Here is a 25,117-nt window from a genome sequence, read left to right on the forward strand (position 1 = left end):
AAATACAAACAATAACTAAAGCATAAATCTAACCACTGTGATGCTTGCACACATATGTTTTTCTATTGTAAACATCCAGACCATTGAAGGGTTATATCAGAACTATTTTGATAATTGATTAATCATTTTAGTCATTTTTCAAGCAGAAATGCCCAAAGTCTCTGGTCCCAGCTTCTCAAATGTGTCATATGATAGTAAACTGAATATATTTGGGTTTTGGACAGTGGTTCAGACAAAACAGCACATTTTAATACATCTCCTTGAGCTGTGGGAAATTGAGACGCATATTTTTCACTATTTCCTGACAACTCATAGACTAAACAATTAATCGAGAAAATAGTCGTCAGATTCATTGATAATGACAATAATTATTAGCTTATACTGTATTGTAATACTATGGTGAGCTCTGCCCAGCAATACACAAAAGTGCTGCTATTACTATTATTTTAAAATGCTTATTTCTTATTTCTCTTCTATGGATCCACGGTGAGCATGCTGACATTTTACCTGCGACAGAACAGGAAGCTTTAGCCTCAGTAGTTATCATGAAGCCATCATGTGCACACTGAAGACCCTTTTACATGCTTTCAATTTTAAAATGAGTCAGCTGTAAACATAAAAATGTCAGCTGGAAACAAGAATTTTAGCATTAGCATTAGCTTACGCTGGCTATCTACAGCCGACGAAATCTGCTAGTGGCAGTTGTCTTTTCAGTTGACAAACTCCAGTGTTATCAGCTAAAAAATATAGAAGCCTGCTCCGGTTTAATTCTGTATAAATCTGAAGACTCATCGTTAAAAAAATTATAGCAAATTTCGAACGGTAAGTCTTCCACCGTTATCATTTGACATTAGACTTACAAGCTTGACGGGCATAGCAACAGTAACTAGTTAGTGAACTTCAGGGGTTCTGGTCATACATGTATTAAGGAGAACTGGATACTGCATTCAAAGATGGCCATTCATTCCTATGAAAGTTGCTCAGTGGCGCCATAAAAGCCTGTCATGTTTCCGCAGGCTTCCTCGCGCTTCTGTGTTTTTGGGCCTAGAGAGCATGCCCAGTAGAGTCATTCTCCAACGCATCCAAGGCTTCCGCTGGCCGAGCTGGCAGACTTCTGGCTGGCTCCTCGTTCAGTTGAATCGGGATAAAATGATTTAATTGTCTCTTTTTGACTTTCCAAATGTTATTGTTTACAGTTGCTCCTTTTCCAATGATTGTGTATGGCAAAATTGCTTTTTGGGCCAGTGTGCATCATGTGACGGACTCTGAGGTTGTAATTACACGGTTTGGCCACTATGTCAAATTGCCCTGCACAGTCTCAGGGGGCTAGTTGCTGGTAGACAGATTCTGTTATCCTTGGGAGGAGCCAGTTGTTTGTTTCCCACTGTTTCCAATTTTTATGCTAAGCTAAGCTAACTGCCTGCTGACTGTAGCTTCATATTTAATGTATAGACATGAGAGTGGTATCAAATTTCTCCTGACTCTCAGCAAAAAAATTAAATAAGCGTATTTCCCAATGTGTCAAACTATTTAGATAATTCAAATAATGAAGTCTAGCTGAGGATTACCTTCACACATTGCCATGTGCCTTTAAATGTCCTTCAATGAGCGCACTCCTGTTGCATGGGCCAGGAAATTAGGTAAAATGTGTGAGGAAATTAGCTGTTTACGTTAAGATTTAAGCTAAAGCTAATATTTATTGATTCTATACAGAGTAACAGGCCCTTATGTGCGCATGGGACTCTGTGTGGATCCACCCCCTTCACATAATTACATGGTAATTATTCACTCAAGAATACGTAGTGATATTAACTGCAGCAACCCAGACCAGCTGAGTCTTGCTTGTAATGGGAACCAGCCGACTGCCGTTTATATATTTTCATTTTCCTTCCTCATTTTTAAAGCTCCCAATTTTTCCATAAGGTAGTCATTTCCAAGGCTGACGTGAAACCAGACACCCAGGAGCACTCATGGTTAAGGTCCAGAAACAACATAAGGCCGGCCCGACATCCTCTCACCTTCCCCAATCCCCCTTTCCGTCTTCTGCGACTGTTCCTGGGAAGGTAAACAGCCTTTCACCGTGTCAGAAATGGGATTTCATTCTGCTGCCATTGCAGTTCCTTCGTCGGAGCCTCTTTTCTGTCTCTCCCTCTCTTTCTTCCCCTCCCCTCCCTCTCTTTGCTGCCACATCTGGAACCCAGCTCCTCATTTATTTATGTGGTCTGTGTTGTTTCTTTTTTCTTTCAGAGTCTTATTTAAAAGTCCTTTACCTTGTCTTGTTGGCAGTTTCTCTCTATCTGATGAGGTCTGCAATTACATCTCACCATAACTGGTCACTCTGCAATTACATGCTCCACCACAGAATCTTTCTGCCCCCTCCTCTGAAAAGCACCACTGCTCATATGGCAGACCGAAATAGAATAGTTTCATGTCTGTTTGGATGGCGGCCCAGCTGAAACTATGCTCCGCTGCTTGACTGACAGTGGGATGTGGGCTTTTTCTCCCCAAGAAAAAACGTTTAAGGCCGGTCACATTTAGTTTCTGAGCAGTCTTACTCCTGCAGGCTTCGGTGGTGGTTGGCCCAGCTGGCTCCAAGACGGGAAACAGAGTGTGACAAAGTTAGAGTGAGTAAAAGGGAGGACAGAGACAGACAGTCTGAAGGGAAGAAGACAAGAACCACGAGCTGCAACTATGAATCCTGCTGGGAACACTTAACCTTTCAGTCGCTGACCAAGAGAATGGGTAAGTTTAGCAACTGATTCAGTCTAATCTCAACTGCTGGGAATGGTGAAAGGATGCAGTTAGCAATTCACTTTTCTGATAACTTAGAAAACTAACTTTTTTTTTTTTTACATATTGTAGTACATGATTTGAATATAAAACTTGTGAGGTAATGCAGGACATCCCTGTCATGACCTCCAAATATCCTTAACAGCAATGCATTTGTCCACTTGGTTGGTTCAGGGACTTACAACAGTCTTCTTCAATTGGCAATGCTTTTGTCACGTTGTGCAAGGTGCTTGCAGTGCTTGCAATCTCCTGCATTTAAATGGGTGGTGACTGAACTGATGTCAAAGCACTTTTTTCTCATGAAAGTGTTCTTGACCAATGTCCAAGTCTGCTTTTTTATCACACAAACCTGGAAGGGCTTTTTTTTTTTTTTTTTTTAGAAATATCAGTAGCATTCTAACTTTGAAACAGTATTGATCATCTGGACACCCAGATTCTTGTGAAAGTTAAAGGTTATATGAATCCCTCTGGAGACTTATATTCTTTCCATTTAAGAAGTATTGACTTTTATATTTAAGATAATATAAGATAATATTTTAATAAGATAAGATATTAAAATATCATCCTTGCCAAAAACTTTAGAGGACGCATAAAAGGTAAAATACAACAAGAGCCAAGTCATATTAGACTTCAATTTGACCCTATATTAAAATCTAAGTAGTAAAAGATTATATGCAGTGGGTTAGCATTAGCCAAGTAAAAAGAAGATGCTGTACTTGTACTTCTAATTGGGTAATGCAGTTACTGACGAAAGTGATGACATTAGATGCACATTTAGTTTAAATAACATTTCCTGTTAAACTTTTACAAGCTTCAAGGCAAAAAATGAACACTGAAATAGTGTGACCTTTTAAAGTTGATATGGCGAAAGCACTGGCAAGCAATCAGCTTTCTACACAACCAACAGCAACATTAGCATCCATCGTTGTGTCTCTGGCCACCTGGTGAAGTCCAATATTCTCTCCTCTCCGTTTAATTCTGTTTTGGTCTCCACCAGATCCTGACGGTAGGCTCTTTAGCTGCTAAATCCACCATATTCATCCACTAATCGCAAACTGTTTCTTTTTGGTCTTTGGTGCCAGGCAGGTAGCGCACAGTGGATTTATTAGAGCTTTTTTGCTGGAACAGCTACTAGAAATTACGCAGTTGACACTCAGAAAATCACAACAATGAGCTGAGAAACATTAAAAAGCTCAGTAAAGGTGAGGGGAACTGCACAGTTCGGTGATACTTTTCACATCATACATAGTCATACTTTAAATCATTAAAATATTGATTACTGCTACTTTAAGTAAGACCTTTAAATTTAAAGGACTATATCACCTTTTTGCAGAGTCCATTGATCTTCTTATCCCAGGCACAACAGGGTGACAACCTGAAATCATATTTGTGTCAATAATTCTTTCTAATATGCATGCTAACACTGGACTGTACACAGCTGACTGACCTTCATACTAACCTTATGTTCTAAATCACTGGTACAGGAGGCCTACATGCTCATCAGCATCCCTTTTGTGAGAACCTGCACTTACCAGTTGATGTTATCATGATAAATATAAATGCTCCTTTTGGGATACTTCTCAGCGTTCTCAAACGGAAAATATTTTATGTTTTTGTTCTGAGTCATGCTGGAGCTGAACACCATAGTGGCTATAACTGTTTGGAGTAGGCTGATTTGGTTTGTGTGGGAGTGATGGAAGCTGAGACTGTGGAAAACAACAAAGATTACAGTAAGGCTGACAGTAATGATCAGGACGCAGCTACCACATGTCTTTACTGCAGGCTTCTGTGTGTGTGATGTGGTGGTGGAGACAATTACAGATTACAAGAGATGTGTTATTATGTTTAAGCATCTGTCTATGTCGGACAATTAGAGATTAAAAAGAGAGATGTTGGTTCAGATGTACTCTGTGTGCATGTTTGTATCTCTGAATATTGGTGTGTTAAGTGTTTTTGTACCGTGTGTGTACACAAACAGTATGTTTATGTAAGATGTCTCAGATAAGATATATCCAGCTGGAGACTCTTAAACTGGATTTATACTTCTGGGGCTATGTGTTTAGGATCTGAGGTTTATGCTTTAGGCTACGTCATAGCTTGTCAAAAATGTAAATATATACACGCGACTGCAAGAACTCTGATTGGTCAGCATGGGCTTCTTGTGTCTTTTCCTACAAGTGTCTGATGCCAGTGGGGAAGGCCACATGACGCAAGCTGGAGAAAGACTGTCAGTAGTCTTGTCCTTTTCAGTAACACACATTTAGCAAAGCCGTATTACACCGCATACCCTCTGTTCACTGCAATCGCCACTCTGTATGAATGAAAGAATGCAAACACAGAGATGCATGGCGGTAGTCTCCTATTCAGTAATGAGACATGACGAAATAACGTCATAAGTAAATCGAAACCTACGCCATAGTATCTACAGTGGGACACTTGTTGACTCCTCGCATTGATTATAAGTTCAGTGTTGGTCTTAAAGCTATTATGTCTTTTTTGGGAACTTTCAGGCATATCATTATGCTAGTTTTGGATTCTCTGCTTGATCTAAGTTTGTGGGATTGCAGAAAAGTCGGCCACAAGTCTTCCATGCACCTGCTCATTTTTCAGTGGAATATTCCCACAACCTCATAGACTCATCAATTAGGCGTTCTTGAGTCTTTGAGGAGGGATTAATGTTGGGATTGGACCTCTTAGGACATGCAAATCTTGCATTTGGTGACTGATTATTTTACATAAGTTTGAGAAGGTGACTGGTGCCATGTTTTTTTCTAGTTTAGCTCCAGAAGCTATGTGAGGGAAAGTTGTTTATTATTGTGATTTCTCCTTTTATGTATTATTCCTTATAGTTTAGCACTACTTGTATTCACGTAGCATTAGCAGAGTAGTTGCAACAACCCCTTCCCATAAACATCTGTTTTGCACTTCTACCTAATAATACATGACTGCTTGGGGATAAATCTGGAGGCACAGTGACTCTATGTCATGCGTTCTCCTCTCGCCTGCCTGGTGAACAGCTGAGGAGGGGCGTGGCGTGGTTACCATGAACCACACATGCAGGTGTGGCCCTTACTGTGCTGTCACACTGTTTAATTAGGTTTTCTCTCCACGGGTGGGAAATCTCATGGTTTCTGCTGTAAAAATCTCATCTGTCAGCAGTTACAACCTCAAACTCTTTGTCTTGAACCATGAAGAGAGCAACTTGCCAATGCAGTGTGATGAGCAGTGACTATCACTGAGGGTGTGACTGAACTTGTGACCACAGCTAAAGTTGGACATATGGAGCTGCACTTGGCTCCACACAACTATGGTTTTAAGGAGCTGGTGCCAGAGCATTGTGTATTCAGACTATCCTGAACTGACTTTGTGCTCAACATTAAGAGTTCTCTCTCTTTCAATAACACTTTCATCTGCAACTTCTATAGTTGCTGACGAAACCATCGGAGGCTAAGATCCCACGCTTGAAGCCAGACCTGGCCAAGTGTCCGTCATTCTACATTGGAAGCTTCTTTCTTCTGGATGAGGTAGTTTCTTCCTTTGTCTGTTTTTATTTTTCCATCCCTCCTCATTGTGTCTGTGTGGTCTTGCTGGAGTCAGAGCCGGGTCATTTTTGGTTCTCCTCCCAATAGTCTGGTGGTTCTCACACAGCTCCGCCTGTCCTTTGACCGTTTTGATCTAGATGTCTAGATGTCTAGATATCTTCAGGGAAAACAACACAATACTTGCCTGTATTTCAAATTTAACAATACCATTTTTCAATTAATGGATAGATATCATTTGTTATCTATTAATCGGCCAATTATATACTGGCAACTGGACAAATAAATTCCAAGATACAAGAAGTACCTGCCTTTTTAAAAGTTAGGCTGGTGTTGTAACTTTGAGACTTGGAACTGATGGAAAATGTTGCCATATCATAATAATATGGTATTACATAACATAAAAACTTACAACCTCTAGCCTAAAGCCTAAACCACATAAGAGTGTGACATCTTTCCACATGTGATGCTACAGATTTACCTGAAGTTCCATTGGTGGGTATAGAAGTAAATCCGTCTACTAAACAGCGATAAGCAAGCGCTCTCTGCTGATCTTTGTCTCTCTCGTTTCAATGCTACTGCTAATGTCTGATTTAACCTCTGATTTACTGCTTAGCATCAGTTTCAGCAACTGAATCATAAAGATATAAACTACAGAGGCTCGTTTTACCAAGTTTGTAACATGCGAGCTACGATTTGCAGCATAATTCTAATAATGTTTTACTGATTACAGTAACAAGCTCCATACTTGCTATCCATGAACATCCAGAGCTCTGTAGGACTTGCACACTTATCTACAAATTTGCGTTTCATCTGTGTATAAGCTGTGCATGCTTTTTTGAAACTGGCTCCAGGTCGTTCTGTGACAAATTTAGAAAACTCCATGTCTTTATGGCCACAGAAACATCAGTGGCTCTGCCTGCTACCTTTGAGTGGCTGACCTTTGACCTTGGTGGGGGTCAGACAACATCTTCCTCACCATGGAGCCGGCTGCTCGTCTCCGACATTAATCAAAGCGGCAGTTTTTACGGCTTGCGAACAACTGTGATCAAAGAAAGTTGTGTTAAAAAACCTCTTGCTGTTGATTTAAACATTTATTCATCAAAGGGAATTGAGCTAAAAATGATATTAAGCACAAATTAATCTGCTCAGTTTAGTGGTTAATATGGACAATTCAAGCGGGACTGAGCATAACTGATGTACATTTTAAATAATGCTGAACTGTAACATGCGCCCACAAGAAAGCCCCACTTTAATCTTACTTGCATTACAAATTTGACAGCTGCACATGTGACGCGTGAACATCTTTGACGCTGCTTTATTGTGACTAACGGTGACTGTTGACACATCACTCGGTTAGCGTTCATGACTCGATGGAGTCCCTCTCTTGTGGGGACTCAATTAGGAGAGTGCAGGTATAAATTTTTGCGTAGGTGGGCCCAATATGGCAGCCACTCTGGGGCCCATGGCTTGGAGATAAATCAATATCAGACTGGTTGAATTAGAGCGTCAGCTTGGAGCTTCTCTTACGCTGACTTCTTTTTCTATGCTTTCTGTCCCCCCCTCCCTCTTCTTTTCTTCACATCTCCATCTGCTAATTGGAGGGAGGTCATGACTTACTGGGCTTCAGTCTGTTTATCTGTCTTTTCTTTGATTGCATCTACTGTATTTGCTTTGTGGCTCTTGTTACAGTTCATTGGGGAGGACATGAGTGGAAATGGAAGCTTCAGTAATTCTCCGCTTTTGTTTGTAGTGTGATTCACAGAAGATAGAAAGGTCACAACTCTCTCTCCTTCTGAAAAAAGTCTGGATGCAGCTGAGAACACCTTAGGGAGTCTTGAGGAGTTACTACTTCTTCTCTCTATTGGTGTCATTTTCTGTTTGGGTAACCCTTGCGGCCTCAGTACTACTGTCTGCCTGTGGCTCACGCAGCTTCATGGCAGCAACAGCAACTCAGTGGATGTGTTTGAAAATGATACACCAAACTACAGTCCATTTGAAGTGAGTATTTTAGAAAAATTGTAGATAGTCCTACAAAACATGTTTAAAGAAGACATCTGTTTTATAATTTTAGTTTATTTCATGCCATACCCCACATTTGTCTTTGACATTTTGAGTATTGTTATATATAATTTAGGTAAGAAGTAAAGTAAGCTCTATAAGACTGAGGTGTAATCACAGCACCCTTGGTTGGAGAAGGTGTTATACTTTTTCAATGCTGCATATCTCATTTTGAAATTACCTTCTTAAAATATATTTCTTGAGAATATTTTGTGTATGTTAAATGAGACATGACAGACTGTTTTCCAGACCTAATCACCTAGAAAACTCTCACATGTGTTTACTTCTCATGCCCGAAGTGGAAAAAATAGCACTGAAATGGCTTTTTGAAGTGCCACGTGTGTGCTTGTGGGCACATATGGAGTGTTTCTTACATACCTTGCGATTTTTGCAGCTGATATTTACTTATCACATTGACCCCATGTGTGTTCCATTTACCCTGTGCCTTTACTTCAGTTGTGAAATAACAGTCAGAGGAAAACGCCTCAAAAAATTCCACCCTGCCCTGAAGTGGTGCCTGTGTTCCTTGGCGTAGATCTGGGCAGTGGACCTATCCTCCACCCCTGATTTTACTCTTCACTTTTCCCCTAAACCCACACACACAGACCCAGCCCACCTAATTTACTCCCACCTCCTTTAATGTCAAACAGCTGTAGAGTTGACTCGCAAGGAATTGCGGCTATTACGTCCTCCTCCCCTCCCTCTCTGCTCACTTTTCTTAGCCATTTTGTGTGTGGCCCCTAATATCAGGTCACTCATGAGCCCAAAAGCAATATCTAACCTGAGTATCCATTCAGGGTTTATTTATGGTCAGGGTGTACGATATGGGGTCATGAATTTACCTCGTGGGTACCCGTGGGCGGAGATGGATAGACAGACAGCTGGCTATAAATTGTGCGTATGGATTGTGCTTGACTCCTGTGTTTTGCAGTTGCCTGATCTCTCTGACATGTAAAGCTGGGCCGTAACTGGGCCAATGCCATTTCCAAGGCACTTCATCTAGCTGAAGGAGCGGCGTGACATAAATGCCAGTGAGGTCATTCTCCACCTGATTGACAGGAGAAGATCAGGCAATGATGCTGAGGGTTGAGAGCTCCTGCTGCTGTCGGGAATCTGCTTCAAAGGATTGTTTTGGCCACGTGCCTGAAGTCCAACCTAGAAGCTGATGGTACAGATTTCCCAAGAATTTATCACTAACTTTAAACCTTTGGCCAAAATATTTAAGACAATACTGGAAAAGCACTACTGTTGCTTTTTACTTAGATGTCTGAAGATACTTTATTGCAGTATTATCCTGTATGTGTTTAAGATCGTTTGGTTTGAAATAAAAAAAAAATGCACACAGCAAGAAGAGAGTTCAAACAGAGACAAAAACAAAGAAGGATGTGCAGTGCAGTTAGGGCAGTGGATAGGGTGAATAGGGTTCTACATTGTGGTTCAATGAGTACTGTATGTATGATTTAACCTGGAGGGAAGCTCTGTTGTCAGGTAGATTGTTATATAGGTAACTTATACATTCTGCTATAAAGAAATAAAAATGCCCCCAACCCAAAGTGTTCAGTTGTTGTTGTTATGCAGCTTTTCCATTAAGGGAAGCTGAGGTCTCGCGGTTTTTAATTGAGAACTCATGCTGAGCCTGAAAAGCTCCACTAAAGCAACTGGGAGCAACTAGAAGTTCAGATCACCTTGATGGTACCAGGTAGAAATATACTGCAGTTGTTGAGTAGACTCATCCAGGGGGCTTCATCAGTTGTACTTGCTTGTGGGGCAACCCTATCACCAGACAAGCATGTCAGCATTGGACGACTGTGCCAAAACCCCCAGACTCTGATCAATGCAAGCGGAATCTTGTACCCAATGCCAACATTTTTAAAATTCTCGCTTTCTGCCATTTCTGCTGCGGTGCGGTTGAGGTTAGGGAAAGCTCGTCATTATGGTTAATAATAACACAACCGTAAATTGCAGATCTGCGACAGGAGATGAACTCCAGTCTCCTACATGAAAGTCAGACTCACTACGTATCTAACCACCAAACCAACCTTTACACTCTTACTTTCCATCTTGCTGCATATACTGTAAGACACAACGCTTTCTGCGTTGCCTTTGAGCATAAGTCGTGAAGTCAGAATCGTCCAATATGGATGTAATTCCTAAGGATACTGGTCTTGGTGAGAAGTCCTGGGCATTCTAGCACAGGATAGTCATGTGAGGGTCTTCCGAGTCACATGAATGAAGTGGTGCCTTCTGAAAGCGATGTCCTGTCTCCAGGTGATATCCGTCTGGACTGGGCCTATGGATATGTTGCTGAAATGCAGAGGTTACAGCAACATTGTTAGAAGCAGATTGCTGCCCTCCTTCCCTGTTCAGTGAGCTACCAACATAAACATGGACAAATCAACGTGTACCACATTCAAACTGTCAATCCTCTGCGTCTTAGATTTGTACATTTTGATCCTCAATCATTGTTTCTTCTCCTCAGTGACCTGATTTGTTTGCTCTTTTGTCTTACGCAATATATTTGCAATTTCAATGAATGAATGCAATGAACATTGCTCTAATGATGTTTAGGTATGTGGTCCTTCAGGGAGAATTAAGTGTTGCCTTGGTGTGTTGCCAAGTTTGAAAAATCTCAGATTGTGGTGTTTTGCACAAATCCTTTCATACTTTGCAGATACACCAGCCACATATCTGATGACACTGTGGGTCTAGTTAGTGTTGTATTTTGATTACAGTTTTGGTTTTGGGTTCAACATCATCGTTGTGGGTTTTAACAAAGGCCTGGGCAGTCAAACCACAGACTTTCAAATGGATGCACTTCTGTCTCCTGGTTTTAACCTCAGTGTTTGTTGATATTTTCTGGGCTCCGTGGTGACTCAGCTGATGTTTCATGCTTTTGTTCCGTGGAGCTGGCTGGTGCTCGGCTCCGATTGGGTTTTCCCCTCTTCTTTGCCATGAGGATCGCATCTCGGCCAATCATATTCTGTTTGTGAGGTGGGTGTGGTAGAGGTTACATGACAACACCCATCAATCCTGCTATTTTGAACACCACTGGGCTGTAGCTGACTGATCTTTCAGATTTTTCCCTCCCTCTTAAAGTCTTCAGTCATGTCTGTTTTTTTTTATTGACTAGAACTACATGAAATAAAGTATAAAAAGAAGTTTTACAAGACTAGACTATATCTTAACATAAACTAGCACTAAACACACTTGCAACCCGCTGTGTGTAAAGTGTGGAGTGCTGCAGGGTGATGTCAGACTACTTTGTTAGCAACACGTGTCTAGTTGCATGGACTGATTATAGTGATATACCCTGCTTTTACCTGACCACGCTGTAAGCCTGTGTCCAATTATGTCAGTATGACTCCCTATTAGCCATGTGGTGTGTGTGTGTGTGTATGTGTGTGTGTGTGTGTGTGTGTGTGTGTTTGTGTTTGTATGTGTGTGGTGCAGGCCTTGCTCATTCATTATTAAGCAGCTCCTGCTGTTTTGCTTGCCGTCACTGCACCGGTGTCAGGTACCCACACGATCCCCTTCACCGAACCAGACTGTGCCAGGATCCAGTTCCAGTCTCTTTGGCCTGTTGGAGCTGCCCCCGAAGCGACTGAGCTCCACTCCAAAGCCTTTTGTGAGCTTTGGATGTTGTCTCTTCTCCAGCTGATTTCCCTCTGTTATTTATTCAGCTAACTGTCGATGGAACAGGGAAGCTTAAAATGCATTTGGATATTTCTCTTGGCGTGACGTTGGGGCTATTTGAGCTCTCAGGAGGTATGGTGCTGCTATCATCTGTTTTTTTTTCTTGAAAATGAGAATTACGGGTACTTTTATAGCTGACCATAAAGTACCGAGACGACAGTGTATTCACTTTAGCAGACTTGTGGTGAAGCAATATAGTTATTTATGCAGCTGAATTTCATCTTTTTGGGGGGGGAAATGTGTCCTCGGCTCCTTTGGTGTCTGAGGAATGTGAGTTTAGCAGGAGCTGGTGTGATTACTGCTGCCTTCAAGTGTAAGTGCTATCAGTTGTAGTGATCTGTCCACATTTATTAGTGTGACATTTAACAGGGTGGCTGATTTTAGAGCATGCTTGGGGTTACAGGTCTGTGTGAGTGTGTATGCAACTTGACCCTGTCTGATGTCATCTCCATGAGCGACACAGGTTGCCTGGAAACCTCATGAGGGCAGAACATTTAACTTCCATATTATTATGCCAAAGGAAGGAATGCTCCAAGACCCAAATAGATTGCCCATTCTTTGGCCTTACAAGGACATCTTTTCATTTAGTCTAGTCAGGAACAACTTGCAGTCTTCACATCCCAAACTAGTGCATATGAGAAACTCCAGAGCATAATTAAGGCATGCTAGACAAAACCAAAACTGGGCTAATCTCTAGTAAACTTTTTTACAGACTGCTTTCACTGTATGCACAGCTAAGAATAGCTTTGTATGTCAGATGTTAAGTTGGAAAAAGCATTGTATTGTATGCTATTGTTGTTATGTTGGGGCTAAGACAACTGGAAAAAAACTTAAACTGCACAAATGCTGGAAAATTACTTTTCCAGTTGATCTTTTTTTTTTCTGAATTTGCTTGTAGCGCAGTGTATTGCACAGCTAATTGCTTCTTGAAAAAGTAAGAAAACTTTTGCCTCTGCAAAGAAAGTGAGATGTTCCTTCTTGTGTCTGAGGACCCGCTGTAACAGCAGATGGGTACAGTATGAGTGACATATGTACAATGGAGCGAAAATGTGGCTCAGCTGTCAGGTACACTACTGGAGGAGCATATCACGCGTCAAGTGAGTCCATCTTCTCTGTAGAGGCCGGTGACAGACGCTGAATGATAACTGTCTCCATTCTTCTCCCACAAATGGATTTTTAAATTCAGAAAGACTTAAATTATCCATTAAGGAGACATTCAAATACTTTTTCAGTGAATTTTTCATTTCCCACCAGATTTCACTTTCCAAACCATTCATCACAAAACTATCAGCAGAAGTACCATTTCAGCCCTGTGCCATCCCTACATAAACTTTTGGTAACCTCAAACTCCCATTTTTCATCTCTTCCTGTCATCATTCCTATTATGTTCGACTGTTCAAGTCCTAACTCACCCAGCAAAGTGTTAAAAGACAAAAAAGATGACTTATATTGACCACTTGTCCATGCTGTAGAAGGCACACTAGAGTCTCTTTTCTTTTGGCTTAATATTTAGTACTTAGTACTTATAAGTGTCTATCTTTGGCATTATCCACTGTTGTTATATTTGAATATTTTACATTGCTATATTTCTGACATAATGTTTTTATGGTTGTTGGTTGTCATCAGTGCATTCTTGTGATCTGTGTGTTTTAAAGCCCTGATGCAAACCAGATTTCCTTCAGGGTTATAATAAAGTAGTAAAGTAGTTGAAGTGGTAGTACATTTGGTTTTTTCCTCAAAGGGAAAGCACTTGTTGAAAAAGAGAATAATTTAAGCAGTTATTTCAGAAATGATGTAAACATCTCATTAGTTTGGATGAATGTGGTCTGACTAAACACAGTCAAATAATGTTCATCATTTAGTCCAAATGAACATTGGATTAAATAAAGGTCATACAGAAGGGCCAGATAGCCAAGAAATCACTTGTGAATGTTACTTGCATTGTAGGAAATGACATATTTAATGTCCAAATTATAAAGGAGCGGCTGACTGTAGTGCTAAGAAGTACAGTCAGACCACAGTTAAGACCTCTATGAGCACATCATGTTCACAATGCTGCAGTTTCACAAAGCAAAGCTCTATATACACCACATCTCAACCTCTCATGTTGAAGAATTATATTATGGAAATCGTCTATGTGGGGCACGATAAATGTTAACAGGAGTGTTTGTTCAGTTACCTGCTTTACCCACAATGCATCTCTCACATTTCCCCCTTGTCATTCTCTTGTCTCCTCCACTTCATTCTCAACTCTTTCAATCTCTCTTCTGTACAGCCACTTTTTGTAGTAAAACTATATGGAAATGACATCCGTGCTTCCTCTCCATCCTCCTACACATTTTATTCCTGACATCACCCGTGTGTGTCACAGTCTCAAACTTGTGACGCTCCTGAAGCCGCTGTCACCATCACCCTGAGACATGTCAAGACGCAGACATAGTTTTTCTCTCATTAGCCACATAGCTAAAGTGTTTGCTGCTGTGTTTTGTGGCTTTAAAGGCTAATATAAGCTCTTGTGTCTCTAAAAGAACTACAACAGTCCTCCCATGATGCTGCAGTCAACACACTTTACTGTAGGAGGGATGCTCTACTTTGTGCATTTCTTTGTCTTCCCATCTAAAGAAAACATAGTGATTGGGAGAATCTGGAGTTAACTATGGGACCTGTCAGTGTTTGCAGTGTGGTTCAAACTGTGTTTGACTTCAAGTGTCAGAAATGATTGAGGTGAAGTCTGAGGGATGCATTATTTTGACAGACCACTGGAACACCTGGATGTAGGCAGAAGGGAAGCTAAAAGGTTGTGCAGCTGCTATTTTATTACAGGACTTATTTTTAACGCTCTGGTGTGTGTGTGTATGCTTGTGTGTTTGTGTGTACATTGACAGAAAAAAGTTCAGGTAGTTTACAGTAGATTACAAACATATGTGCTCTAGTCTGACAGCTTCACACTGGAGACAAAACATGTAGACTTCATATATAGAAGAAGTTTTAAAACTAAAATTGCCTTGACATTGTGTTACATCACTTGTGTCCAATGCAAGTCAGTCTGTGTCAAGAATGTTATTAAAATGATATTTCACCCAAACTCTACACCCCCTTTGTAAGCTTAAAGGAAGGTTGTAAAAAGTTGTTTGTTTCATTCATCAGTTGCAATGAATTTTAATGGGGAAAGTTTTACTTTGTTCTGAAAAGTGGAAAAAAAAAATGTATCAAAAACACCCATAAAAATTCTCAAACCAATGCTGCAGCAAAATCCAGTTCTCTGTATGTCAACCGTATGCTCGAGATGTCTAAAACACTCATTTCACCCTATAATCGCTGAATATGCAACTTCCTGAGTTCAGAGGTTCAAGGACAATGGTAGCACAACATGAAAGAAGTGAAGTATTAAGCCAGATTTTGCATGATGGACAGCAGAGAAGTGAATCAAGCAGCAGGAGTGGTTTGAGAAGTTTCTGTAGACATTTTGATACTATTTTTCTGCTGTGAAAACTGACATGAGCTTATAATAGACATTGTTCTTTTGTGAAGTAACTAACTACTCCAAAACAAACAAAGGGTGTGTCAAACACATTTTGAGTTTTGGTGTTAATGTGGCTTCTCAGTCTTTTGTGAAGCAGAGCTCTTTAATTACTTTCCATCAAACTAAACTGTGTATGAATGAACATCTACAACTCATCAGTCTTTGTTTTGAAAGTCTTCCTGGTTCTCAGTGTGAGCTTTATGTTCACCAGTTCTGAATGGGGTGATGGTAGCCTTGAGGTTTGGCTTTAGGCCAAAATGTTTTCTCAGAAGATCAGTCAGATCCCTGGACGAGCTGGGAAAATGTGAGTGGGCGACAACAAGGCACTGACCCCCAGTTTCTCCAGTGTTGCTGTAAAGCAGTGATTGTACTGAACAACCCTCAGGTGTAAGTGGAGCTGTGTGAATGTGTAACTCAATGTTGCTGATGAAGAGTAAAGTTTGTTGTGCTTTGCCTCAACCACAGTGGAAAAGTTAGCTTCATTTGGTTAATTTCACACAACCCAAAGAAATCAAATATGTGCTTGTATACAGAAATAACCTCAAACCTTGAACAGAATCTTGGCAAACTGTCATTTCTCACTTGGAAAAGGGCAAAGATCCAAATTTTCACATGTCTTGATGCAGTTCCATTGGCAACCAACTCCTAAACAAATCAATTTAGGGAACAAATCCCTCCAGAGATGGAAAAAATATTCATAAACATGCTCAGTGTAGACATACCAGTCAGTCCACCTCACGCAACAACTAGAGCTGAAAAAATGAAAACGTTGGAAAGACTTTGTGGACAATACTGATACTGAAATACTGACCATTGTTAACGTTTTATAAAAGGACCACTAAAAGGACCAAAGTGTGCTTGATTATTATGTTCACAGATTTAACCCTGTTTGAATACCAAATACAGTTATTGTAGCAGAGAGGCAGCCTGGCAAAAAATAACCCAAACTTAAAATAAGTTGCCCATACCAATGTTATCTGTGGAATGTACTGCATTTAGACTCACTGAGATAATGAGCAAGAGGACTGTTATGTCTGCAGAGAACAAGTTTGTCCTTTCAACATCTGTATTAGACTGGCTTTGTGTTAAAAGTATAAATTGATAGACAACTTGGTATTTTGTGACACAAAATACAAAATACCATATCCAAATAAGTTGTAAAAGCATGTCAGAGATTGTGATACCATATGGTACATTATGTTAGCTTAAGTTGGACCTCTAATTCTTCCACAATAGCTTCCAATTTTACATCATCTCATAATTCTTCACATCAGGGATCACCATGGTTGGTGCTGTAGATACTGTTTGTGCCAGGCAAATATTGGAACACTTTATGTCTTTTAACAACAAATGTATTACTCTAGCATAAAACCTCCTTCAGTATTTTATGATAGCATTATGTGTGTAGCTCAATGGGTCAAGCATGGCTGTTATACTGCCAGGATTCAGGGGTTGTTTTTCCACTCGGGCTATTAGAAATATTATTACAATGCCCTGGGAATAGAAATATCAAAAAACTGTGTATCTTACAACCTTTGTAAAATTAAATTCAGAGAAGTAGTAAATTAAATACTATAATATGAAATGGCTTAAAGTAGGTGCTGCAACTAATGATTATTTTCATTATAAGTTAATCTGCCGATTATTTTCTCATTTAATTGATTAATAGATTTGTCTATAAAATGTAAAATAGCGAAAATTCACTAGAGTCAAAGGTTACATTTTAAATGTCTTCTTTTGTCTGAACAACAGTCCAAAACCCAAAGATATTCAGTTTACTATTATATATAACAAAAAAAGCATTAAATAATCACACTTGAGAATTTGATTATCAACTTGCAGATTAAGTCTCTGTTGACTGACTAATTGACTCATAGACTTAACATTATAGCACTAGTTTAAATGTTGTAAACCAAATCTCACTGTCTTACTCGATAGATGGATTTTGCTCGGTGACTAAGATTTTTTTTTGTCAAACTATAGTGTCAAGAATGAACGTTCACACTCAAGGTTTAAATGTACTGCCGTGCTTGCAGATTGGAGAAAGTTGAGGGGACTTACTTAGACATTCAATGGAGCAGGAGCAGTTCACATCAGGCGTTATCTACACTGCTATGTGTGGGTCTCTCTGTCCAAGTACAAGGGCCCACTTTGAGCCAGTCCACTGTGTGTGGGATGGGAATGTCGGGTGTACTGAATGGCTCAGCACAGCGTGCTTCCAACTTATTCCCACCCAACCACCCATACAGTACCCATCCTGCCCTGCCTTCCTCACCACATGACAGTTCTGTGGCGAGACTGTGACCGCTGTCTCCTTCCGTGAACCCAGTCTCCAGCTCAATGATAGGACATGAGCAGCACGGCACCGGCAAGTCGCTGATGCAGAGTGTGTCCACTGTATTTAAAGGCCAAAGGCCAGAGACAACTTCTTTAGTAGATGCTTTCTTCAGTCTGTGTGAGTTAGGATAGCATCAGGAGAAGAAGCATGTTATACTTAATCATTGGCAGTTTTGAAGTGAAGCCAAACCATAAGGAACCAGTTACACAATGAGGCACTCCTGAAACAACAAGGATCTTAAACTTAGAGTACACAGCCTGGCTCACTCCTTCCTGAACTCCATCACACTGATTCAAGCTGGTTTTGGCTCCTCAAAATGGTGAGTGGCTTCACTTCTTTCTCCTGATTTCCGCAATGTTCAATTTCTCCTGTTTTTGTCAAACAGAAATTCATTGCTTTTGGCGTAACGAAGCTGAGCCACTGTGGTGTGGTATTTTGTTTTCTGCAGACCAGTTTTTGTTTTCATTTTGGTGGTTTTACCCAGAATATATGAGAGGCATTCTGCTTCACCACAGAACATTATAAAAAGTACTGCAAATGTATTTTTACACTGTGATTCTGCAGTTGTGAACAGACAGTGAGGTCAGTGGACAATGAAATCTTAGTGGTACATTAAAAAGTATATTAGCCTGCATGCATACTCGTTTTCCACGTCAGTCTGTACTTGTGAGACGAAAACTAGTTCAGAGTTAGACTTTGCACAGAGAATAAAAGAATTAGGGAATAAGAGGGAGTATATGTCTCTGGTGCTACATCAATTTCAATTCCATTGCAAGTCCCCCGAATTTAGAAATTGGCCGAGTTCTCATTTAAGAGAAGCAAGAGACAAGACATTTTTCCTGTGTTAAAGTGCGTCATCGTAACTTTTTCTCCCTCATCGTACCATCATATCAATGCCCTTTTCTTTTGGGATAGAGAGATTGACAAATCCATTCTATAATATAGTGGCCTCAGTCTGTCAGTTATTACTGAACCCGTGATGGTCTTGTGTTTGCTAAAGTTACAATCCATAAGACTTCAGTCCTGGTTGATCTGACGACATCTGTGGTTACTTTAGCGGTGGCAACTGTGTATTACTACTATATGTCCCGGAGTTTTGTTCGAAATGACACACATATCGACACCGTGGACAATTATTCTGTCAGAAATGACAACAGAAATCCAACTTGTGTAATTGTTTACAGAGCAGCCGAACAAACTGTGGGCCAAGAGGATTCATCATGTCACCCTTTAATAAAAAATTTGCCTTTTAATCACGCAGTAGTTTTCCACATAACAGCAGGGCACAGATCTTAATCTAACAGCATTTTTAGTTTAGTGATCAATGGCTGTGAAAAAAATTCTAGCTTTGGTGACAAATACCCTATAGTTTGCCAGTTGAACACTTTTTGACAGAGCAGAAGAAGGAAGAGTTTGGTTTTCATAGCAGTAAATCAGCACAGCCATGATATGATTAGAGAGCTATCAGTGAACAGGGGGTCTTCTATAAATGAGATTGCAAACACAAATCCTGAAGCACCTGTATACTGGTTTGCTGTGAATCATTTGTGTGTGTGTGTGTGTGTGAGAATGTTAGATTCTGCCAGTAACAATAAAAAATATAAAAAGAGGTAATAACTGGATGTAAGTACATTTAAAGGCTATTGCAACAACAAAAAAACAATGAATAGCATAGAAAATATGTGTCTTATGTTAAATGCAGGAGTTGGCATGACACTAACTACAGACAGACATTACCTGAAATATCACCAGAAAACTACAAGTGACAGGAACATGCAACCTTTAAATCCCCCTCTACACACATGCAAAGAATAAATACAAGTGCTGCAGTAAATCTGGAATGCACACCCCGGTGATTTCCCTTACACACACAAGTCGCTGAGTGGTTGTTGTTTTACCCGGCATGTGACATGGGGCTGAGACAGAGGTGTCCTTTGTTTGGCTTACCTACAACCGACATGTTCTCCAAGGCAACCGAATGGGGAAACCCAAAGGGCCACTCAGGTTTCAGCCCAGACATGAAAAGAAATGTCCACCCCAGCAAGAAAATTAGCCAGGATCCCGTCAAAGCTGACCATCTGCTTGGGAAACTCATATTTCTGTAGCACTTGCAGCCTTCGTGCACTTGGGGATGTTTAAACTGCAGACACATACACGTACAGTGCTGATTTAAAATGAATGGACTGCTGTACTTCTTGTTACATGAATTATTACAACATAACAAAGCACTGCCTGAACCAAATCAGTGGAGTCTCAGATACACAGAGGACATGCTGTAAACTTTTTGTAACATTTCGCTGAAAACCTTTCCTCACTTCCCTCATGCATCGCTTGCAGTTGGTGGCCACTCACGGCAGAATGACAGAGGCCACTTTCAGCGCAATGGTCCTTAACACGGCACTTAGTGGCACACTCTAAGTGCTCAGGACTGAATTGCTTGATTGGGCACATCGGACAACTCATCTCCATTTGTATGGTAATCCACAGAAGAGCGCCATAACGACCTGGAGGCGCATGTAATGGAATCTGCTGGATCCGTGTCTCGGCGGCTGTGACCCTGCGCTCAATTATAGGGCCAATATAATTCATCTACAACTCTATTGTAATAATCTAACGGTGCAATTATATCAGCACTCATTTTGTGGTATTTTCTATTCTAAGTGTAATGGATGTGGGGTTTTTCCCCAATACAGAGTGCTTACTGTCAGTCTTCCAGACTTCCAGGGTCCTGGCACAGAATTGGTATTATTTCTGATTTGCTGTTTTTACTCTGAAAATGGCCCTTGAGGAGCCATGCCAAGACTGCAGTTAAAAGACCCCCCCCCTCCTTTCTTCTTGCTTCTCTGTATCTTCTCTCTTCTCGCTCCCTCTTCTCTTTCTTTTGTATCTCTCTTTCAAGTCTAGTCTGAGTCTCTGTTTATCGCAGTCGCTGACTCGGTCACTCAACCCAACCCCCCCCTTATTCCCTCATCCATCATCAAATAGTTCCCTTTGTTGTTGATAATTATGTAACCTGGGGAGTTTTGTAGCAATCAAAGCAAAGAGTAAAACCAAATTGGTAACTCCTCTAATGCGCTGCTGCTCCATCTCCATCAAATGCTACAGAATGGATCAGTTGTTCCGCCATTGTGGCATTTCGGCTTCAAAATGCCTGAACACTTTGGCACTCAAAAAGCAGACCAGCAACATGAACGAGTGACATCTCGCATGCATCGCACATCCTTCTAGTCTCAATTGCTTTATTGTGAGTTCTCCTGTTTACGTCTATCGATCCCATAAAACTCTGTAAGCATTTAATAAAAAGCAGGGCACCACAGATGAAACCCGCTCTGTGACACTCGTAGGGTGTGTGTGTGTTTGTGTGCGTGAGAGAGAAACTCACTTTGTAACTACCTGCTAATTATACTCCACAGTAAACATGAAATTTGTTACCACACCACTGCAGGATATCATTAACTAAAAGGATTAGGGTGTGGCCCAGGCAGGAGGGCATCCGTGGCTTCTCCCGAATAAAAATGGACTAATCTAAATGGGATACATCAATAAAACGACGGAATAAAGTTGCGGGCACTTAAGAGCGTCAGCCCCTTTTGCTCAGGCTCAAAGTAGGGAAGAGAGTCACTGGCTGGCAGCCAGCCAATAAATTAGAAGATAAGAAATATTATTCCACTGGCACACCAGCGGCTTGCAGCTATTTAAAACAGGGAGGTTTATTGATAATTGAATTACTTGGAGGAAAAAAAGACAAGACAAGAATAGAATGCTTGGAGGCGGATCAATAAGGAGATATTGTAGTGGATAACGCTGCGGTGGCAAGCAACACAGCCAGGAGGATGCAGTGTGTGTGTGTGTGTGTGTGTGTGTGCATGTTGTATTCATTTTGTGTGTGTATTGAATGTGTCTAATAGCGCATGGATGTATTCAGTCTGAGGTGATCCATTACGTGTTACACAATTTGACTTTTTTTTTCAAACAATCTTTTACATTTAACAGCAAAATAAGCTGATAAAGAAAAACGGTGTCACTTTCATGACTTGTAACCTTGATGTTTACGTTGCATGTGTTGTGTTTCAGGTGCTGAGCTGAAGTAAGATGGCCTCGGACAGAATGGCAACTCCTCAGAGCAGCTCAAGACAGAGCAGCTCACTCTCTTCATCTCCAATGAGGCAAGTAGAAGTGCACAGTGGCAGTGCCCTAAATGCCTCGGGGTTAAGGCTCTGACCATGAACCGCAATGTCCCCGGTTTGCATCCGGCTGCAGACTTTTGTTGCATGTCTCTCCCAATCTTTCTCTCTCTTTCATCATTTCCTGTATCTCTCCACTGTCAGCTATAGTACTGTACACAAAAAGGAAAAAAAAAAAGAACACAAATCTAAGAAGTGCAATGTGATCATATGAAGGAAGGAAGTTGCAAGTCACTTTTTGTAATGTATGTATGTATATACACACAACCCAGGCTCTCTCTTAAGGCATACAAGTCCACAGCTGGTTCATTTGAGCACTCAGAGATGTTATGTATTTAAGGGTTCGTTCACCCAAATCATTTTTTCCCACTTGCCTCTGGTGGTATGTGGCCACGCAGATAGTTTTAGTTTTATTTGCTGAGGTGTCCACTACTGAGGAGTCTGCTGACATCCCAATACAATGGAGTGGAGTGGAATTTCCTTTGTGCTGCTCAAAGCGCCAACGAGTCAGATTTGAACTAAAACAGCAGTAGGTTTGCAGCTGTTATGTGTTTATTTTCATTTTGAATTTGCCTGATTTGAAATTTGAAAAACAAAAACAGACTTTCACAAAAAGGTTTTTAAGATTGGATGAGGTGGAAAAATTGGCATACTGAAAACAAGAAGATGTAATAAAAGCTGAGTAAAAACAGTGTTAGATCTCTAACATGCTGCAACTCAGTGTTACATTACATGGTATATGCCTAAAAATTAAAGGAGCATGGGTGTACGAAACCACACTGTCCCTGGTTTGAGTCCAGTTGGTGGCCATATCTGTTACTATTGTGTCTGATAAGGGTATACTGTAAAGGTTATTCAGAAGAGATACATCCAATCATAATTTCGATTTCATTCAAATGCAATCTTAAGTGGAAAGCAATGAAGTTTCATGATTTACTGATTTATTTATCAGAGTTACTGATGCTTGATTCATTATGTATCTTGTCAGTCCTCTTGAATATATTTGCATAAAGATATAAGAGAACATACACAGATTCACATTTCAAAAATATTTCCAAAACTTGCATATATTTGCATAAATTTTTAAAGGCTATGCTGAGAATTAAGTAAAATCAGCTAATTTAAGGTGTCTCATCCTATCTCTAGATGCAACAGACCAGACAGGAGATTGAATTGTTCAGTCACCGTCTGTGCATGTTCACACAGTCCTGAGAAGAGGTCTAATCTGGCAAAATAAGTGAAAATGCCTTGAGGTGGACAATGGCTGTGCAGGGAATTAGATGGAGGAGTAACTAATGTGTCTGTACAGAAACAATGCTGTGGGGAGCTTGCATGGAAGAATGTGGCGTGAGGCAGAGATCTCAGATTTTAAAAGCAATTCCTGTGGCCCATACACCGCACGACCCGAGGAAATGCTGTTTTATTTAACAACAGAATACACACTGAACATGAACACTGGCCGGAGGTCCTAAATCACTGCAGGAGTCTTGGCCATGATGGCCACATTGCTAGTTAGACCTTAATGCTGTCCTGGCCACACAAACACTGAAAACCACATAACACAACCACAACATGAACACAACATCACCAAAACAACGATTTAAACTTGAACATTTACAGTCCCATGAGCCCTTGCACGCCACTAGTGCAGAACTGTCAATAATTAGAGTGAAAACTTTGGTTACTGTGGGTAATACACAGAAATCGCAGTGAACAGTTGAAACTATTTTCACACACCACATTGACAATAATAGCCATGATAACAAGAAATAACCCTCCTGTCTCATCTGCAGATGGCACCCCCAAACATGCAGCATACTTTGGCCCCACATCTCCTTCTGATAATGCACTGTAATGATGACAGCGGTGTGATAAACGCAGGTATCATGGCAACTCTCAGTGTAGCAGAGATTGAGGTTTACAGTGGTGACATGGTCCAGTCATCCTCAGTGGTTTGTGAGAAGATGAATATTTCAGAGATGTCTGGTAACAGATTACGCTGCTGTGAGGAAGGTAGGTGGTATAAAAAATATTGATTAGTTCAGCTTTAAATTTGACATCTCCCAAAATTTCAATCAGAAGTGTATTGTTTGCAGGATTGCGTTTGCAGAGGGTTCATTTGTATGTTGACAATGAGTGAGGCAGGTTTCATTGCAGGTCTTATTACCCCTGAAGCCACTGAGTAAAATCACACCTTCAACTCCTTCATATCAGCTTAGGGAAATATATACTGGCCCATGTTTGATTAGGATTGTTGGTCTAACATCAGCAAATCAATATACTGGTCTTACCCAGGATCCGAGATCAACAACAGGCAGAACAAAGGTCAAAACCTTAGTGACAATGCAAACACATACACCAATACACACCCTCACACTCCTGACCATGCACACACATGACCTGAAAACATCTGTCCACAGTTGGATTCCACATTTCAGATGCATATAAACACATGCAAGCCAGAGATTGAAACCAAAAACTCTAGAAATATCTGTCAGACACATGTATGTGCACATACCAAAATATCATAAACTGAAGCAAAAACAAAGCAGTGCTGTCAAGCAGTTGCAAACAGCTGAAGACTTGAACTGGACTCTGTACTGCTGAATCTGGCAGTTTTTTTTTCCCACATAAATTGACAGTTCATGTGTAATTTTCTTTACTTAAAGCCAAAGAAAACAAAGCCGTTTTCAAAACTGCATGACTATCAGTTTTTAAGTAAACTGTTGATCCTAAGAAGTCTTTTTTTGGAGGTATTCAAGACATTACTCATATCACACAGCAGTGATTTACTTTATCTTTGTTTTGAACTTTTAAGTGCCAGATGCTGAATCCTCTTTTTTTTAATGGGAAAGGCCTCTTCATCAGCTGCTGTGGATGAGAATATTTCAGTCACTGATAATAAATATGATTATATATCTTCTGACAGTTTTGTGTGTACATTGCTTACACAGCGTCGCAGAAGACACGCAGTGAATGCCCTTGGATA

General features: G+C 40.5%; 1 protein-coding gene across 3 annotated transcripts in view; it reads left to right on the forward strand.

Annotated features, from left to right (window-relative positions):
* The first annotated feature begins 1,470 nt into the window (after window positions 1-1,470).
* LOC121897514 (protein inscuteable homolog) overlaps window positions 1,471-25,117 on the forward strand; it is a 56,812-nt gene continuing 33,165 nt past the window's right edge. Inside the window, exons 1-6 of one of the 3 annotated variants that reach the window (XM_042412062.1) lie at window positions 1,471-1,640; window positions 1,714-1,777; window positions 1,905-2,063; window positions 2,564-2,742; window positions 6,216-6,314; window positions 22,019-22,110. In XM_042412062.1, the coding sequence (XP_042267996.1) occupies window positions 22,037-22,110 (74 nt within the window). In that variant the 5' untranslated portion in view covers window positions 1,471-1,640; window positions 1,714-1,777; window positions 1,905-2,063; ... (1 more) ...; window positions 6,216-6,314; window positions 22,019-22,036. Of the gene's footprint in view, window positions 1,641-1,713; window positions 1,778-1,904; window positions 2,064-2,416; window positions 2,743-6,215; window positions 6,315-17,872; window positions 18,264-22,018; window positions 22,111-25,117 lie in introns of those variants that run through there. The other 2 variants (XM_042412063.1, XM_042412064.1) reach the window with 2 other exon arrangements.

This window comes from Thunnus maccoyii, chromosome 5 (genome assembly GCF_910596095.1).
Source record: "Thunnus maccoyii chromosome 5, fThuMac1.1, whole genome shotgun sequence".
NCBI classification, from domain to species: Eukaryota; Metazoa; Chordata; class Actinopteri; order Scombriformes; family Scombridae; genus Thunnus; species Thunnus maccoyii.